At 40.5% G+C, this 19,922-nt stretch overlaps 1 protein-coding gene across 8 annotated transcripts; it reads left to right on the top strand.

The window, feature by feature from the left end:
- The first annotated feature begins 448 nt into the window (after window positions 1-448).
- On the top strand, window positions 449-17,407 carry max (myc associated factor X). 8 transcript variants are annotated; one of them, XM_080882879.1, is made up of 5 exons: window positions 449-636; window positions 930-956; window positions 8,467-8,592; window positions 13,855-13,978; window positions 15,795-17,407. In XM_080882879.1, the coding sequence occupies exons 1-5, from the start codon at window positions 601-603 to the stop codon at window positions 15,980-15,982; spliced, it is 501 nt and encodes a 166-aa protein (XP_080739005.1). In that variant the 5' UTR covers window positions 449-600; the 3' UTR covers window positions 15,983-17,407. The 8 variants fall into 8 exon arrangements, with proteins under 8 accessions (XP_080739005.1, XP_080739004.1, XP_080739008.1 ...); XM_080882878.1 differs by having other exon boundaries at window positions 13,840-13,978; XM_080882882.1 differs by having other exon boundaries at window positions 450-636; window positions 8,467-8,574.
- The last annotated feature ends 2,515 nt before the right edge of the window (window positions 17,408-19,922 follow it).

The raw sequence follows: 19,922 nt of genomic DNA, 5'->3' as shown, positions 1-19,922 counted from the left end.
TGTATATTTGTAGGCTGCTGTAGCTGGGCCTGAGCATGTGAGAGTTTATGTTTCTTCAGTATGTTCTTAAAATCCACGTGTCTCAGCCATGGCCCGTTTAGCTCTTCTGGCATACAAATACGACTCCAACCACAATTCCCAGAATGCAAATCAGAAAAATAAAGACGCTGTGACGTAGTATACAAGCGAAATCCCTCCTGGATATTGTAGTTTAGAAATAACAACTGCTTACATTTACAACGGTATTCAGACTTTCTGTATAATGCTTTCTTGACTCATCCAGGGGAAATTATATATTTTATAAATACTACCTGTAGTAAAATGCTCCACAAATATTAATTTGCATCTGAGAAATTAAGAAAAACAATCCTATCGACTACACTTCCCAAAAGCCCTCTTGCTTCTGCGCATGTGTGCAGCGGTGTGGCAGCTGCGTGTGTGGAGTGCAGTCACGTGGAGCCCGTAGAGTCCACCTCGGCTCCGTCCAAACAGAACGTGAGCTGTTAGCTGTCCGTGTATAGGAGCGCCGCTCGGTGCTAAGCTGATTCATGTTGTTTTTTTAGCCACCCGTCCGTTTAAACTAGCCTATTTAATCGAAGAATGAGTGATAACGATGACATCGAAGTCGATAGTGACGTAAGTATGGCTGCTTTTTGCTTTTTAAGGATGTTATTCCGCCAGCTGGAAATTTGTTTTAGCTCAACTAGCTCGTCGGCTAAGCGCTAGCTGGCAGTAAGCTGGCTAGCTCTGATCTTCTGAGTAATTTTATCGGGATTCCAGCTAAATGATAAGAAACAGTAGGCTTTCTTGCATCAGCTCATTGTTGACCTGATTAATTATCTTACTTTTCTTCAGCGAAAACAGTGAGATTGTGGAGCTTTACGAAGAATTGTGGCTACAATTGTACTTTTTGTTCTGTTTCTTTGCAGGAAGAATCACCGAGATATCACTCTGTGGTGCGTAATGCTGGATTTGTCCACTGTCGACACAAAAAAATGTGTCTCTGATTATTGCTAAGTTAACTTATTCATCACCACTTTGCTTATTTAATTTTTATTTATTTATTATGGTGTATTAGTCAGATTGCACTATTTGGGTGGTGGGGGCTAGTCATGAGAGAGAATGTGATAGTGCGGTTATCTCGATGATAACACGTGTATGTTTTAAATTTATTTATATATGTGTGTGTGGACGGTATTTTTTGCTTTGCGTGTAGTTGTTCATGCATCTCTGCAAGTGAAGCGATAATCCTCGGCTTCAGTGTATTGCAGGGTATCCCCCATCCTGTGTATACCCGACCATAGGGAGACTGTAACACGAAATCTATATTTAGACCAAAGCTTTATCCCTACAGAGGCTTTTTTTGTGTGTGTGCGCGTGTTTGTTGTTTTTTTCCGGTTAACACAAAGCCTTCTGTGCTCCGTAGCAGCAGGTTAGTGGCCTGAGTCGTCTCCCCCCCTCTTCCACCCCAGGCTTTTTTGCTCCCCTCCGCGGGGATTCCGCTCACAATCAGGTTTGCATATCATACATGTAGGTCATCTTAGTAAAGAGAGCGCGTTTACATTTTGTTCTGCATCCATGATGCAGATGCAGAGGGGGGCGTAACGGGTAGAGAGGCTGCTGCATCTCCTCGGACAGGGCTTGGTGTCAGGAAAGGGTGCAGCGGGATGTTTTCCTGTATTGCAGACGGTGATTAGAGCCATCTTCTCTCTACAGGCAGCGAAAAGGCTGGCAGCCTAAATGAATGACGTATAGCTGCATGCATACAAGCTAGGGGGGAAAAAAACACCCTGCACGATTTGGTTGGTGCACACAAAAACACCATGTTTCCCCGCCTGTCAAATAACTAGAATTAAAATGCGGAAGAGCTGTTTAGGAAATATTAGTGTTAACATGTTAACATGAAGTGATATAAAGATTAGAAAATAGCCTTTTTGCTGGTTCCCCCCCAACAGACCTGAGGCAATTCTCTCTTTATTTTTTGATCAATACTGACTTTAATGTTCTGCTTGTGTTGTCTAGTTTATACATGCATACCGAAAATATTTCGTTTTCTGCTGAACAGTAGGAGCATTTTTCTTCTTGCTTAAAATGGGCCTTTCGGGGTTGATTATGCAAGCAAGTCCCATTGGTCTGCTTATGGTTGCCTTACTTACAAGAAGTTTATGCATTTTTCTGTTTCTGGGGGGTGAATTTAAACTAGATTAAACCCCATTAAAAAAAAAAGAGTAAATATATTTAACACAGTTAATTTTATTTGCAGGAAAACCCCGACTTACTGCTTCAGACAGTTAGAGAAAAGCTAGCTTTAGAGCAAAACCTGGCAAGTTGCTTTTAGAAAAAAATCACCAGTGCTTTGCACAATTATTGAAGTGTTACCTTAGTCGTAATTTTGGATGTTTGTCAGATGGCTTAAAAAAAAGTGGTCTCAAGTGTATAAAAAAATGTTGCAACATTGGCAGATGTGCTCACAGATGCGTGGAGAAATATCATTATTTTATAAAGGATAAAAAGAAGTTTCCTTCTTCTTGTTTTGCCAAACAGCAGTAATAGAACAGAATGGTGTCTCTTCGTGGTTTAATTATCTACAGACAAGTAAATTTACCACCAAGAATACTTTTGTCAGCTTGTTCAGATGCTCTCAGTTATTTATTTATTTTTTAATTAGATTGTGGCTTGTATTTTCTCAGGATTGCACTTCCCAGATTGCAATTTCTGTTTCCAAAAAGCTAAATTCACCACTTTAGCTGTGCAAACAGAGATAGGAATAAAATGTAATGATGGTTTTGGTGTGGCAGACATTGAATAGTTCTCAAAACTTGAATAGTGATGTGGAAAGTGGGCCTGTTGTCTGTAGATATGTCTTGGAAGGTGAGATAAGAGACTGAACGCTGTCTAGTCATGGAGCAAAGGGGCTGCTAAGCACTTAATGTATGTATGGTATGCAGTGTGTAATGGTTAGAAAATGTACGAGGGGCAAAATATGATTTGTTTTGTAGCTCCAAGAACAGAAATGTATAAACTAATGAACAGTGAAACCAGTCATTGTAAGATCTTAAATATGTCCTAATGAGGACATTTTTTTTAAATCGTCAACTTTGCTTCACTTGCTGGCGAATCTGTTTTAGTGGCGTTTCCATGGTTACTGGTGGAAAAAGTTTTGACAGCAGCGTAGGCTTTCGTGCGGGGAAGGTGAGTTGGTCAAGGAATGGCCAGGAAGCAGCAGCTAGGCACCTGGTGGTGTTATGTAATGTCTCATGATCAGGTATGAATAGAACGGAGGAGAAGCTCAGCTGGCGTAGGCCGCCAGCAGAACGTATCAGCTTTACAGTGAAGTGATAATGGTTGCAAGCAGGTAATAGGACACCTGCTTTTTGTGGAGCCTGATGTGCTCAACAAGGTAGCTTGACGATGCAGATACTGCTGTGTTTATAGCAGCTGTTTAGTGTTGGCGACCTAGTTAAATGTAATTATGTGCATGATGTAACCTTTAAAGTGGATTCACTTGGAATTAAAATTTCCTACACAAGTCAGAAATAAAGAAAACATTGCTGCAGTCCTGGCTCTCTGAAGGAACAGACTTGTTGAAAGGTATGTCAGGTTACGTGACAGTACATACGTGGAGATCTTGTGGCTATTTTATGTAAAGGGTGTGGTGTCTGTCCTTTAATCTGCTCTCAGAAAGAGGCATGATTCCTTATTTTTCTTTCGGTACTATGGGGTCACATCTTGATATTTGGGGGCAATTATATTGTTTAATTTTCCCAAAACAAGGTTTTCTGTCAGCTTATTTTCACTCTTTTTTTTGCCTTCAAAAGAAACAACAAGAACAAACAGAATTTGAGATGTTTTCTTTTCCCAAAGACACATTTAACAGTAGTAAAAAGTACCCTCACTGGTACTCAGATTAATAAAATTTTGTAATGTAAAAAAGCAGTTTCATATTAACCGCTAATCGTTATTAGATTAGTGTTCAATATAAATTATAATTATGTAGGTTAGAGCATGTATAGTGCAGACAGCTGGGTCATTTCATATAAATCTAAATAATTGCGTTTCCTCTAGACCTTCTCAGATACAGTTGTTTTGTTTTTTTGCTTTCGGGCTTGTAAAAATATTAAATTATATAAAATATTCATAGGCTGAAGGTAAAATCTTGCCTCAATTAAACAGACTGAAGTTGGTGTACCACTAAAAATCATTTACCTCTGAGGTCATGAGGTGGGTGGTATTAAATAAATCAAATTTTTCATGAAATGACTAACCTTATCTTTACTAATGTGATATTTACTGTCCGAACAGAACCACTTTTCCCTTAAAAAAAAGTACTTACATTTTATACTTATAAGTCACTACTGCAGACCTTGAAACTGTTTTAAACTGCAGTGGTTTTAAATGTCTTTATGTACCCTGTCTCCTCTTTAACTGGTGCAATGAAACTTTGCATGAACATTTAACATTTATATGCTTTTAAAACATTTATTATAAATTCAAATTCTGATGGTTTTTGTAAATATTCAACATCCTCTTGAGAGTGCGACTTACATTGCCAAAGAGTAACTTAAAGGCACTAAAATATATATCTGTGGTGGAACTTTGTTCAAATCAGCACTTAATAGTGAACGAAGACTTTGAAGAAGCGTGAAAGGCCTGTCAAAATCCGCCTGTGAAGCTTATTTTTGCTAATTTTAAACGAATGGAAAGAAATGAGGAAACAAAAGCAGCTTTATGGAATTATTGGATTGGAGTTTATTGTGAGGTTTAACTAGGGCTGGCTGATATGGGAAAGAAAGTCATAAAACAATAATTTCTTTCTTATCAGTCTGAAATATAAATCGTGCTGTAAATGGACTCACAATTTCGGTCAAGCTTAGAGGTTCTTTTTCATACCAAGATATACAACCAAGAACACAAACACAAATGGAAAACTGAAATCTTTGGTCTGTTCCAAATAAGTATAACCTAGATATTAATCCGATATTAAAAAAATGATATATATTTTTTTTTAATATAGATTCAGACTGTCTGTACAAATTCAAGAACCTTTCAAATGCAGGCAAAGGAGAACATTCAGATAGTTTAGGGCCACTTGTGCTCCAAGGCACAAGCGAACAGTTATGTCTATAACGTCTGTTCCCTGAAGCAGAGGAACGGGTTGTATTCCCCTGAACAGCTACCCTGAGGTACCCCTGAGCAAGGTACCGTCCCTACACACTGCTCCCCGGGCGCCCAATGGCTGCCCACTGCTTCACTGAGTGAATGGGTTAAATGCAGAGAGGAATTTCCCCACGGGGATCAGTAAAGTACACTTTCTTTTTCGAATAAGAAGCAAAGTGCCGTCTCAACAAAGTGGGCAGTGACGCTCATATGGATCAGATGTGCAACTTGACCACAAAGCCAGTGTGGTGGCGAAGAATGACACAGCTGTCCAGCCGTCGCTCTACAGTCCATGTACAGCTTTGAAAGTACGAGAAATGTTAATGGTCAGTTCCTTTAATTCAACATTATCGACTGTGCTTACTGGCATCGTGTCTTGTTATCGGACAGTTCCATTCAGCAAAGTTCTCGTAGCTTGAGTCTTGTGCCGCGAGTCGTCGTTAAACTTTTTATTTTGTTTTATCTCAATCACACTCACTTGTACTGCTGCAGCCCAAACACTAGCATATGTGGTGCTACTGGCTACACCTCCTATGTCAGCCTATGCTGACGTGGCTCTGTGTTCTCATTATCATTGGTCTTTTGTCTTATCTGTCAAAACATGCTGGAATAAGGTTTGTCAGCTTTATGGTGACTATATCTTATATTTATATTGAGCAAAACTTTATTCATGGGCATTTCTTTTGTCATTTTTATCGTCCAGCTCTGAGTTTAGCCAAATAAACTGTACATTTACAAAAGGGAAAGTAAACCTAATGGCCAGCGTTGATTGGTAACTGTATTTAAAGCAGTTCCAGTGTTTTAAATAGCTTGTCTGTAAGTCACCACTTGCTTTTAACAAGCAGGAATTCTATAATAAATGAATGCTAACATACTCTGGGCTTTACTCCTGTTAATATACTGAACATAATAGTCTTCCCCTCATTGTCGTTGAACAAGAAAGTCAACCACGTGCACTTTCTGTATCTATTGTCTCGTCGCTGAAGCATCCATAGATACAGCCACCAGACTGGTAATTGCACATGCCATCAATAGCAGTCATGTTTGTTCATGCAAGGATTAATGGAGGGAGTGCTTGGCACAATGAGGCACATGGTCCTGGTGGTTTTTTCTCCTTTCTGGTTGGTCTCTGTTTTATGCAACACACTGTAGGAGCAGCTGCCACTGAGTCACATGATATGCATTGTGGGTAGCTTTAAGGGTATATATGTGGGGTTTTGTTTGGGTTTTTTTTTTTTTTTTTTTAATTAAAGTTTCAGTTTCAGTGACACTCAGTGTGTCTAGGATGTGTTCATGCTCTGCAGCATTTATCTTCTTGCTAAGACCTTCAGCAGGATGTTTACTTGCTTAAAGTATTACTTGAGTCACGCTTTACGCCCACCGAGATCACAGCGAAAGGCTTGTCTTAACCTGCTCTTCATCTCACTCGTGGCCACTTTGGCTTTTGTTGTAATCCATGGACAAAATGAGTCAGATGACACAAGGTCACCTGACTTCTGTCTCCTCTTTGCCTGAAACTGTGGCGTGACCACAAATATTGTTCTGTTTTCATTGCTAATATTTTAGTCACATCTCGTGCTTTGCTGAAGCTGTGTGATGGTGGATGTACAGATGATTTTGGAGGCTCTTATTGGGAGTTGGGCTCAGCCTGGTGACAGCATGGATTAGTCAGGAGTCAGATTTGATTGGAGGCTGTAATTGTTTGGCCTAAAAACAGGCCGAACTACATGCTGATCAGTGCTCTGGTCATGTGCTAATGGCAGCTGTTTTATGCCTCGAGTTTAATAATTGGAGTTCAGATGTGTGGTTTTGAATTAACAGCTAGTTATGTGCCTGTTTTTAGTTGGTGTTTGTTAATAGTGTTGGGTTGTTATAGTTAAGCTAGTTATTTGATTTGACAAAAGACATGAAAAATGTTGTATTTTAGTTCATACAACAGCCTAAAATTAACCTCAAATTTACGGTGAAAAGCCGAACCCCATAAAGGTTGGAGAGCAAAACAACCTCTGTTCATGACTGCTGAACTGTTTACTTTCTCATCAGGGAGTTAGCTGACACTATTATTTGTCATCATGTTTGCAGTGACTAGTTTTCATGTTCAAATTTAGCGATTTCTCCGTATTTTGGTCTATTTTAGACAATAGAGTTTTGCAGCAAATGAAGAGGGAGCTGGAAGTAGCATTTCATTGTTAGCATGTTAAGATGTAATAATGCATCTACAGTGCTTGGCAAATTTATTAGACCACTATCCAATGTAAGGTTTATGTCACACTAGATTAACACTATTGGTGATGACCAAAATAATTTTTCACGTTTCTGTGATTGTTAATCCACCAATATGCACTTTATGCTCTTTAATTTGCAAAATTTAAAGTTATTTATTTAGATTTCTATGGTTGACTGATGTTCTTAAATTCGGACTTCTCAGATGAGTACAGTGTGCCGGCATAAATGCAGGTATTAAAAAACACAAATGCAGTTTGTCTAATAAATACCAATATAATTTTTTAGATTTAAACAAGTTTTGGACTATTTCTAAAATATTAGCTTGATTGTTTTTATGACTATTGGTCTAATAAATTTAAGCATTTTGTGTTTAAATATGTTATATCTTCCTTATGTTTAGTTAAAAAGAAAAGTTTTCTCACCTTTGGTCATATTTAAATTTGGGTAAAATATCAGAGTAATGACGGTCTACACTAAGATCTGGCCTTCTATGTAGAATCTGTCATATCGGCTGCTGATATTGAAATCCGTTGAGGACTGTGAGGTTAAACCTTTTATCTTGTGGATTACAGAGCGATAATATTTGCATGAGTTTCAGTGAACTGCAGTCCCTGTTTTAATATGAATTTCTTTAAAATGACAAGATAAGTGTGTTGATATTAAAAAAGAAGAAAGGAGGGTTATGTTTCACAAATTTTGAAGTTGGTGAAAAGGAAAGGATTTACATCTTTAATAGTAAAATGAATTTTTACAGGTTGAGGCTGTTGAGCAGTTTAAAGATGGCCTTAAAAATGTGTGACTATCATTCTCAGTGTTTTATTATAGATTGAAGACAAACTAATTTTGATGCCTTACTGGGGATATTAACTACATCTTAAATGAGTCCTCCTCCTCTGTAATGGTTGGTTAATAATAATGATGGCTGCACTGAATTAAAAGCACAAAGCAGTGTTTTACTGCAGAGTGCGACTTGGCAGCAGAGCGGCTTGTGAACGTTTGACTGGGACGGCTGGACACCCGCTGTCCCTCTACCCACGCTGCTCTGCTGCCTGGCTTAAGGCCCTGTGACTCTTGTCATTGCAGGCAGACAAACGGGCACACCACAATGCGCTGGAGCGCAAGCGTAGGGACCACATCAAAGACAGCTTTCACAGCCTCCGAGACTCGGTACCCTCCCTGCAGGGAGAAAAGGTTGGTAACACTCAGCCTGTAAGTCTGCCTACCACACAAATGCCAACTACACACTCATGTATGAAAAATATTTGAATTTGAATGAATTGTTATTGTGTCATGTCTATGCTAAAATGTGAATTTTACTGTTTATGATGTTTAGAAAACAGCATGTAGATGTTCAGAGATGCAGATGTCTTGTTGCTTCATGTGGAGGGCATTGATTGGGCAGCTGATTAGTGGAGGGTAAATGGTAGAAGGGTGCAGACTGGCAACAGGAAGGCAGTGATGCAGTCTAAGTACTTGGAGCAGCATTGGGAAGTTATTATGAGGACATTTTGTTGCTCTCTTCCTGTTTTGACATCATTGACGTAGAGAATTTTTAGAGTGGGTTCAGCAACTGGCTGCACAAGGGTTTTATTTCAGTTCAGGAAACACACAGTGCAAAATGGCTTGATAAGACGCTCGGCTATATTTATCTCAGTCCGAATCACCACATGGACATCGCTGTTTAGCTATCGATTACAGTGGGGCAAAAAAGTATTTAGTCAGCCACCGATTGTGCAAGTTCCCCCACCTAAAATGATGACAGAGGTCAGTAATTTGCACCAGAGGTACACTTCAACTGTGAGAGACAGAATGTGAAAAAAAAATCCATGAATCCACATGGTAGGATTTGTAAAGAATTTATTCGTAAATCAGGGTGGAAAATAAGTATTTGGTCAATAACAAAAATACAACTCAATACTTTGTAACATAACCTTTGTTGGCAATAACAGAGGTCAAACGTTTACTATAGGTCTTTACTAGGTTTGCACACACAGTAGCTGGTATTTTGGCCCATTCCTCCATGCAGATCTTCTCGAGAGCAGTGATGTTTTGGGGCTGTCGCCGAGCAACATGGACTTTCAACTCCCGCCACAGATTTTCTATGGGGTTGAGGTCTGGAGACTGGCTAGGCCACTCCAGGACTTTCAAATGCTTCTTACGGAGCCACTCCTTTGTTGCCCGGGCGGTGTGTTTTGGATCATTGTCATGTTGGAAGACCCAGCCTCGTTTCATCTTCAAAGTTCTCACTGATGGAAGGAGGTTTTGGCTCAAAATCTCACGATACATGGCCCCATTCATTCTGTCCTTAACACGGATCAGTCGTCCTGTCCCCTTGGCAGAAAAACAGCCCCATAGCATGATGTTTCCACCCCCATGCTTCACAGTAGGTATGGTGTTCTTGGGATGCAACTCAGTATTCTTCTTCCTCCAAACACGACGAGTTGAGTTTATACCAAAAAGTTCTACTTTGGTTTCATCTGACCACATGACATTCTCCCAATCCTCTGCTGTATCATCCATGTGCTCTCTGGCAAACTTCAGACGGGCCTGGACATGCACTGGCTTCAGCAGCGGAACACGTCTGGCACTGCGGGATTTGATTCCCTGCCGTTGTAGTGTGTTACTGATGGTGACCTTTGTTACTTTGGTCCCAGCTCTCTGCAGGTCATTCACCAGGTTCCCCCGTGTGGTTCTGGGATCTTTACTCACCGTTCTCATGATCATTTTGACCCCACGGGATGAGATCTTGCGTGGAGCCCCAGATCGAGGGAGATTATCAGTGGTCTTGTATGTCTTCCATTTTCTGATGATTGCTCCCACAGTTGATTTTTTCACACCAAGCTGCTTGCCTATTGTAGATTCACTCTTCCCAGTCTGGTGCAGGTCTACAATACTTTTCCTGGTGTCCTTCGAAAGCTCTTTGGTCTTGGCCATGGCGGAGTTTGGAGTCTGACTGTTTGAGGCTGTGGACAGGTGTCTTTTATACAGATGATGAGTTCAAACAGGTGCCATTCATACAGGTAACGAGTGGGGGACAGAAAAGCTTCTTACAGAAGACGTTACAGGTCTGTGAGAGCCAGAGATTTTCCTTGTTTGAGGTGACCAAATACTTATTTTCCACCCTGATTTACGAATAAATTCTTTACAAATCCTACCATGTGGATTCATGGATTTTTTTTTCACATTCTGTCTCTCACAGTTGAAGTGTACCTCTGGTGCAAATTACTGACCTCTGTCATCATTTTAAGTGGGGGAACTTGCACAATCGGTGGCTGACTAAATACTTTTTTGCCCCACTGTAAAACAACAAAACAAGTTATGGCTGGGTATCAAATCAGTGTACTTTTGTGCTTCTGAGTCTGTGTTTCAAAGATTACCAAGTGGCAGTCTGTTGTGGTTTGGGCAGGTTCACAGTCTTTGGTCACAGTTCCCAATAATAAACATTTTGCCAATTTTTAGACCTTAAACTTGCATTAACGTAAAAAATAGGAATATGGACTTCCCCTGTTCAGTTACGGATTGGGAGTTGTGAACCTTCTTTGAGATGAGTGTGGCTGATCGAGCCACACTAGCATAAATGGTTATGAGGCTGTTTATGGCAGCGGTCCCCGGGCCTCGGACCGGTACCGGTCCGTGTGTCATTTGGTACCGGGCCGCGAGAGTTGAGGCTCAGGTGTGAAATGTGTGGTTTTCAAGGTTTTTATCGGTTTTCAGCGTTATTTTGTTATCGTTTTTATCGTTTTTATCGTTAACTCGGTTTTCCTGAGTCTTTTCACGTGTGTTATGAATAAATCTTTTTTTTTCGGTACCGGTACTAGTTTTATTTTGTTGTATTTATACGCGACACCTTAAAGGCTGGTCCGTGGCGCAAAAGTCGGGGACCGCTGGTTTATGGCATATCACTTGCACCAATGTGCTGATCATAAACAGGCAGATTAACCAGAAGGCTTAACTCTTTAAATATGGGACGAATTACAAAATAAACAAACCTTTTTAATGATTGAGCATCTTTTTCACGTTCCTAGTGGTTCTGGCCTTCTAGTGTTAAACAGAAGATTGCAGTGGTTTGACTGTAATTCTGATCTTTTTTCTGTTTTTTGTTGGTATTTTGGCTTGAGTAGTGTTTGGTTTTTTCTTACCCAACAGCTCCCCTTCCCCTGCACTAATGGCCGTAATGTATGTCGTAAACAAGCAGAGTAAAAAAATGTGATAGATTGCATCTTGGAAAATTCTTTCAAGCAGTGTTTTGATCAAGATAATGAACACTAGTATGTTGGCTGCTTTAGAATATGTGGACGTGTTAAATAGTTGAGCGTTGGAAAGTGCATTCAGTGCAAGCATGTTGAGCCTATAATCTAGAAGGAAGGAAGGCTGGTGGTGCCACACTTATTGTTTCCTGACTGTTAGACTTGATCCTCAGTCTAAATTCTAATTTTCCATTGATTAACTGCTTTTTGGGAAAGAAGAAACACGTCTGTTCCTTAAATGTCAGTCCGCTTCTGCCTTTGAGTTGAAGTAAGGTTTAAAGCCTTCTGAGTTTCTTGGGGTGAGCTGTAATTCAGCAGTAGAGCTGCTAAAGCGCTACCCAAGAGCAGCTTTACTGCCATCAGACTTGGAGATATTTGGGTTGTGTTTCTGCCCAAATGTGTTTTGTTGCAGGGTAAGGAGCTGAAATCAACTCGTATCCCCTTTAACGCAGTGTTTAACCTGCAAAGGCATTAAAGCGGATATGAAATTAGTAGTTGGGGACATCCATATCATCTGTAGGATATATCTGATGGACATTTTTTGCCTCCTCTGGCAGCAACACATCTGTGGATGGGGTGAAGGTCCAGTTAGCAGTGTTAACCTTCTGAGGCAGAGGAAAATGTCCACATATATTTATCCATACTACTTGGCTTACCTTTATCAATAAGAGTAATGTGGAGTTTAAATGTTTGCATTAAATTTATGCTGTGGGTACGTTGTAACTGCAAAATCCTATGAAACCTCGTGACCAGACATGCATCGCCCTACAAAGGTAACTGCATTTCATTGCAATGACTGCGATTGGTGCCGTTTCCATCTGTGCATTTCTGACGAGCACTTCTTGTGCCTCTATCTGCCAAACTGACGGGAAGAGAGCAGCTCAACTTGAAGAGATAAGTTCCACTCACAAGTGCTATTCGAGTAGCAAAATTGCAGTGCAGATATGCCAACTCGAATAAACTACATAGTGGCCTCAGTATAGACAGTTAAATAAAGCTTAAATCCCAAATATACTTAAATTTATTTCCAGTGGCGTGTTCTTTGCAACGCATGACCTTAATTGAAGTTTTGTAAACGTGCCATTGCTAGCCATGTGAAATTAACTTATTGCCAATTTTGGATGTGTGGCAATAAAAGATCAACTGAATAAGGCCTTGGGCTTAGAGTGGTTAGTGACCACCTGGTAACTGCCTGTTGTGAAGGATACATAATCCCCAACTGGTTGCTGGAGGTTTGATTGCAGTTGCTAGGAAAATAATTGCTAAAGACACAGGCACGCAGGCCTACAGACCGGCCAGTGACTCACCTGTTGCTAGGTTGTTCCCTGACCATTTGGCCTTGTGATTGCTTTGATCGCTAGCATATTGCTGCAGTTGTTTGAATGGAAGTGATGGAGTTGTCTACAAATATGGTCCAGCTACTCTCCGAGCTGTTGCGTCACAAGCAGGAAACAGATCATTGGCATTCAATGAAAATCATGTTTGCTTCAGCTCTGCAGCACAGCTTTTACTTCTAAGGGAAGCGTTCTCATTTCCAGTGAGTGTAGCACTTTCTCCAGTTGTCCTGAGCTACTGGTTAGCGAGTGTTTGCACAAGAAAAACCTGCAGGCAACTTTGGTTCGGCACCTTCTTTGACACTCATACACATCTGGCACTTTTCACTTTTCCCTAGAAACGGGGGATTGTATCACATTCTCTATGGTGGACACCTCTTGCTGTCACTGTCACTTTAATTTAAATTAGACTTGTTTTTCTTAAACAGACGGTAAGTTGGAGCCTTTAAATGATTTTTTTTTTAAATCAGTGATACCCAGCCATAATTTGTACAGGTCAAGTAGCTGACAGACACCAGGTAGGCATGATGGCAAAGCTGTAATCTGAGCTGGTTGCTGCTGCAGTGTTTGTTGTCTGCTGTAATCGAGGAGAGGCCTCTGACCGTAACTTGTCAGGGGTATGACAAAGCTTATGCATGTCAGACTGAAGTGCTAGCAGATTTCAGGGGGTTAAAAGAAGGCAAGCTAGGTAGAGAAATGCACTGCTGTCTCAGATACCCTGTAGTGTCCTGCAGTGGTTTGAGTCTGCAGTGTGCTGCTCTCTGGGGCCAGTCTGCGTAGCATCATGGCAGGGGTTAGAGTTACTGTGTTAGAAATGTGATAAAGACTCTGTATACTTGCGTCATTGCTTCAATTTTTGCATGTGTCACTAACAGCAGTCTACCAAACAGGCGTCTCGAGCTCAAATCCTAGACAAAGCCACAGAGTACATTCAGTACATGAGGCGGAAAAACCACACACACCAGCAGGACATCGACGACCTGAAGAGGCAGAACGCACTGCTTGAGCAACAAGGTAACACTTCTTATCGGGGAGAGGCGGGCTGATTAATGCTGGTTTGGGTCAGCTGTGAGGTTTTCCACCTGATAGGTGCAAGCGTGGACGGCCGAACAATAAATGTTTGTTTGAATGTTTTGGCGATAAAGGAGTGTGTGTGTGTGAATAGTTTCAGAACACACTGCTCTTTACGCATAAACAGATTTTTTTTTTTTTTTTTTAAGAAAAAGAACAAGTCTGCCCCCTTTTCTGTTCTAAATTTACTATAGGATCATCTGCAACTACATGGGGGAAATACAACATTTTATCATTATGTTTGAGCGTTTAATAACATGCCTCCTTGTACCTCCATGTAATCACCTAAAAGAGAATGGCCCCTCTAACGTCTCTCCCTCATGTTTCTAAAGTTTATGTATGAGATGTGCTTGTCTATTTTTACGTCCAGGGCCGAGGTTGCTCTAAGGCTAATATTTCCACGCTTCTCAGTAACCAGGTTACAATCGGCTTTCTTCAGTAAGCTCATAACAGTCATGTAAACGAAGATGGTGGTTACTAAAACCAGAGTGAAGGATTAGACAAACCTGGCAAAGCTCAGAATGATGGAAACAAGATTGATTTTCGACATAAAAAGCAAAAGGACCTACAAATGTGCATTTCGTACCAAGCATTACTGGAGAATCCAAGAGACAAAAATGGTTTTAACTGTTGAGCACAGGAGGCTTTCTCAGAGACTTTGGAGAGACAAAGGTCTAAATATTGTCATTGTTTAGACCTTGAGCAAATTTGGACCATCATGTTCTGCTCTCTGATGTACCTAAAATCCTCCAAAACTCAATGAAAGGTGTAGCTTAGACATGGTGCATTAATATACTCTTGTGCAAAATGAGGATGTTTTCCATATGTATATGAATCACGTTTGTTTCTTAAAGTCTTAAACCCTCCTGATAACTGAGCCGAAAATGGTTGCATTTGCTTTATTTTACACTATAATACAATAAGTCACCATCTTTTAACAAAGTATAATACGCTTCATTGAGCAGAGTTAAGTGTAGGATACAGAAAATCCTGAGTGCAGTGTTCCCACATAAGGATGCATGGTCTCAGGAGGCTAAAATTTTGTGAGACCCCTGCGTCATCACTCTGATTTTTTCCCTTCCCCCCTTTTAAGCATTAGATTGCACAAAAATGCCAGCTGTAGCAAAACTGATAGAAATAAGATAATATATGTAAAATTAAGGGTTTTTTTTGTTTGTTTGTTTGTTTGTAGGCTCAATAAACAGTCCAGTTTCAGGCTTTGAAGCAGTTTGATTGAGCTCATGTGACATTGTGGGCGACAAACAACCCAATTTAATGTTGAGTGGGCCGGCCCAAAGAAGCTGCCCTTTCTGTCGGTCTAAAGAAGTTTAACTACAGAAATTGGTGCTGTAACTTTTTTGTCATTTAATAGTTGATTTACTACTTTTTTTACTTTGGTGTAGTATGAATAGCCACGGGAGAGCTATTTGCCAATAAGAGAAGTTGTTAAACTCATGAAACTGCAGGTAAGAGTCCAAAGTAAATGCCCTCCTTCACAATTTCTAATGCCATCCAGATTGGTATCTTTGCTGGGGCGATTCTGGCCCCAGGATTCAGATTCACTCTTAAGTTTGACTGTTTGAAATCTGTTTAATTACTTCAAGATCTCGCGCTGAAAGTAATCTGTTAGTGCTTTGAATGCATCCTAATCAGGTTTCTGTCCAGCTTATAAAAGCAGAGAATTATGATCAGCAGTGTTTCCTCAGACCAATCGTTTCTTCAGTAAATTTGAGTTCTCTGTTCCTTTGTGTCCACGCAGTCCGCGCTCTGGAGAAAGTGAAGGGCTCAGCTCAGCTCCAGGCCAACTATTCCTCGTCTGACAGCAGCCTGTACACCAACCCCAAAGGCAGCGCCGTGTCGGCTTTTGACGGCGGCTCCGACTCCAGCTCGGAGTCGGAGGCAGAAGAGCCACCCACCAGGAAGAAGGTGCGCGTGGAGGCAAGCTAGAGAGCCGAGCGTCTTAAAACGAAAAAATAAAAAAAGGAAAAAAATAGGTGCGGTCGAGGCAGCAGAGCACAGCGGAGGGCGAGAGGGGAGACGGCCTTCAAAGCTCTCGAGGCTCACCGACCTCTCCTACCTTCATGCCAACGACCACCTCGGCCTCCCTCGTCATCCTCTCTCCTCCATCTCTGGATGGGCTCGCACTGGAGACTCGTCGCCATCAAATCTCCTCACAACAGCCGCCACAATCGTCTCTCTCCAGCCAGTCTCCACCCACGGGAGAGAGGTTGTAAGCAGGGTGAAAGACAACTGCTTCAATCCACCTAGAGAGCTTCAGGTTCCCCTCCTCCTCCACCCCTCTTTCTCTGTTGATTTTTGTTCTCCATCATTGGTATCCTCCCCTTCTTTAGCAACATCAATCCAAATCCTAAAAAGAGGCAGCTTGGCTATGTAAGGACTCGAGGCTCTTTTGTGTGTGTGTGTGTACCCTCAGTAAAGCTCCTCCTCCTCCCCCAAGTTATCTTTTTTTCCTTTGGGAGGAAGGATGAGCCAGGTGTACTCTTTCAAGCACTGCTATGTTATGTATTTTTTTTGTTTTTGTTTAGAATTTACACACACACCTAGATAAAAAAAAAAAAAAGTTTTGGAAAGATTTACCTTTTTAAAAATGAATAAAACATTTGTAGCTTTCTTTTTTTTTCCAGTAAAGAATGTGAAGATGCTCGGAGCAAATGTTAAAAGTGATAACCCACCTCAGCCCCACTGGATTGCAGACGTTTCCTGCAGCACACACTTGTCAACACAAGATGATTAAAAAAAGAAAAGAGAGAGAGAAACCTGTTCTGTTGAAATTGATGTTTTGAAGGAGAATATTCCTGAACTTATATCGTATTTTGTCCTTTAGCTTGAAGTAGTGGATGACTTTAGGTGGCTGAATACATTAGGCATCTCGTTTTATATATTTCAAAAAAGCATTAATTGGATGTTTTCAAGTTCAAACAGTATGTTATGCATTTCTTTAGTGATCACACAAGTCATGAGATGATGCTGATTTTGTCACATGTAGTTTTCTTCAAGGTTATGAACTAGGTTTTGAATCTGAAAAAGTAGCCCCCGTCTCCTGCAGTACAGGGAAGCAAAAGAAGTCCATGTCAGTGTGTTGTGCTTTACACAGTAAAAATCAATGTTGCTGAATCCCCCCCCCCTCCAAGGAAAAAAAAAAAGGAAGCATTTTCGTGTCTAGGAAATGTGTGTGTATGTATATTGTTTCCATTTAATTTCTATTTAGAAGGATATTATTAGTGTAGTAGGTCTTTGTCCAGTTCCATTCCATGGAAATTACAAGTATGTTGTACATACTGCCAACAATTGTCTTGCAAGTTGAGGCCTACCTTTACTATGAGACTATAAAATAAACTATTTTATCCTTTAGCTGTCTGTCTGTGGTCACTGATCAGCATTTCCTTCGGTGTGTGAAAGTGCTAAAATATTGGACTCTGCTCAATTTCTTTTTTCTTTTTTTTAAGAATGGCTTCTTGACAGCTGCCTTTCCAATGAGACCATTTAGGACGAGACCTTATCAAACAGTAGATTGATCAACTGAAATGCTAAATGTCAACTGTTTAGCTGCTATTTGAGGCACTAAACATCGAAAAACTCAAAGGCTTTTCTTTTCAAAAAAATGTGCACAAAATGTTAAAGAAATCTACAATAAATCATACACGGGGACCCAGAATTGATCTACTGACTCCCCTGATGAAGGCTTGTGTGCCAAAATATGTTGGAAGGTTTTTGTTTTTTAAGTTAAACATGACAGTGCCATAAGAATAAAAACATTTGAAATTTTCAACTGAAAAGAAAGAGCCTTGGAACTTCTTTCCTCCTCCACCTGTTGAATTTCCTCAATTTTTTAAGGACTCACTGCACACATATACGGCACATTTCCAGCTCTTTGGGATTCACTTGTTGGCCCAAAGCTATGCCTCTAAATCAAATTTAAGACCAAACTGGAAATGGAAATACCCATCATAGATGAAATCTTATTTGGTCATTAATGACCTGTGTCATCATCCTTATGGTTTCCATGTTTTGTTTTTCAAATTTTAAAATGCATTTCACCGTTAACAGTTTCTAGAAGTCTGAAAATGTGCAATCGAACTGAACAATGCAGCCACATTGCGTGATCGAAAAAATGTGTGGCGGCGGCTTAACGAAGCTGTACGTGGGAACATTAAAGACTCAAACTGAATTTAACTGATTTATTGTGCAGGTGTAGTGAAGTCAGGTTTTTCTGGTTTTGTTTGTCTACCTGATGTGTTATAATTTCCCATTTTTACACGAGAGTCGTTTTTTAACCAGGTGGCTGAGCAGCGGCCAACCCCAGCCGACTCTTGTCTGTTCACGGTCATTCCCTTCTTATTTAGAGGATACTTTTGTGTGTGTTTCCTGCTCTCCGGTTTAACCACTCTCTGGATTTTAGAAAAGTCTACAAGCATCGGAAATATTTTAATTGCTTTAATATGTCATGTTCTTTGCCCTGAGTTGCACACATGTACCAATTTGATGACCTATTCAAGCGCCGAGTCTCCCTTCCCCAGTATCCACCTGTAACTGCCATTCCCATTACTGTAAATAACATGTTTGCATGGAATGAGCCTAGACACGCTGCCTTTATAAAGCTGATGCAATAAATCATTTGGCAAATGTCCAAAAGCTCCAGTTTCTAAAATAGGAGGGTGCAACTACTGAGATGAGAAAAACTAAATCGGATTTTGTATAGATTTATTCTGTCTTTTGTAAAGTCTAAAATGACCTCAAACGTAAACCTTTTAAGATCTACAATAACGCTTTACCCTTTTGAAAGCCTACTAGCAGTAACCCTTGATGCTCTTCCCTGAACTGAGCGTCTTTCATACTTCAGGCCTGCTTATAGGACAAAATGACTGGGTCTGCATCATCTAGCTGTCATCTGAAAACCTGGAAAATATCCTAATGGTCATCAAACCGCATCTTTATTGTTACACACTGAGGTGTCAAGTCATCATTAAGGGTACAAAGGAGGTCATAAAATGTGATCTTTATGGGGGAAAGAGTTAAGTAGCTGTCTTAGTACTTTGTCCCCATTTGTCCTGTAATCATGGACTCGACACAGTTTGCTACCTTTTAATTTAATTTTAATCCTGTTTTGCTGAGCTTCAAGTTAAAGGGAAATTACACAGAGTGCGATTATACACTCGCCAGCCACTTTGTTAAGTACACTAGTACCAAGTTAGATCCTCCTCTAACAAGTTGGTGGAAACATCTAACATGTGACTCTTGCCCATATTGACATGATAGCATCAAACAGGTGCTGCACATTGGTTGGCCGCACATCTACGATGCAAATCGCTTGTTCAAACACATCCCAAAGGTGCTCTGCTGGATTGAGCTCTGCGGACGCCATTTGAGTACAGTGAACCCGTTACATTCACGAAACCAGTTCGGGATGATTTCGGATGTGTGACACAGTAGATACACCATACAAGTGTGGTCACAAAGGGATAGACAGAATAGTATGTGGCATAAAAAAAAGCACAGTTTGAATTTCAGGAGGTTGTTTTGACCATGCCTGTGTGTGTAAATACACCAAGTTGCTGCCCTATTGTTGGTTGCTTTACAAAAGCAGTGGAACTGGTGTACCTAATGAACTGGCCAGTGAATATAATACGTGTATAACATACAAACTCAGAAAAAACACCTGACCGACCCCCTCAGCACCCTAACACCATCATGAGAAAAGCTCTAACAAGTTTTATTAACCTACTGAAACCTTATAAAGTTCCACCTTTATTTCAGAGAATGAAAACAGACAATGCAAGCAAAAAAAATAAAAATAAAACATATTCAACTGAATGTGAGGCTGCCCTTGCAAAACCGTTGACCTTTATTTGGGGCAAAATTCAGCACT

Source organism: Rhamphochromis sp. 'chilingali' (assembly GCF_963969265.1).
Source record: "Rhamphochromis sp. 'chilingali' genome assembly, chromosome: 5".
NCBI lineage: Eukaryota > Metazoa > Chordata > Actinopteri > Cichliformes > Cichlidae > Rhamphochromis > Rhamphochromis sp. 'chilingali'.
Note: the sequence above shows the minus strand (reverse complement) of the source record. Positions and strands in the feature narration are given on the sequence as shown.

Bases quoted from the DNA above. Each gene is read 5' to 3' on its own strand.
- max (XM_080882878.1), top strand. From the start codon at position 601: ATGAGTGATAACGATGACATCGAAGTCGATAGTGAC. The intron at 637-929 runs GTAAGTATGGCT...GTTTCTTTGCAG, and splicing joins ACATCGAAGTCGATAGTGAC to GAAGAATCACCGAGATATCA. The intron at 957-8,466 runs GTGCGTAATGCT...TTGTCATTGCAG, and splicing joins CACCGAGATATCACTCTGTG to GCAGACAAACGGGCACACCA.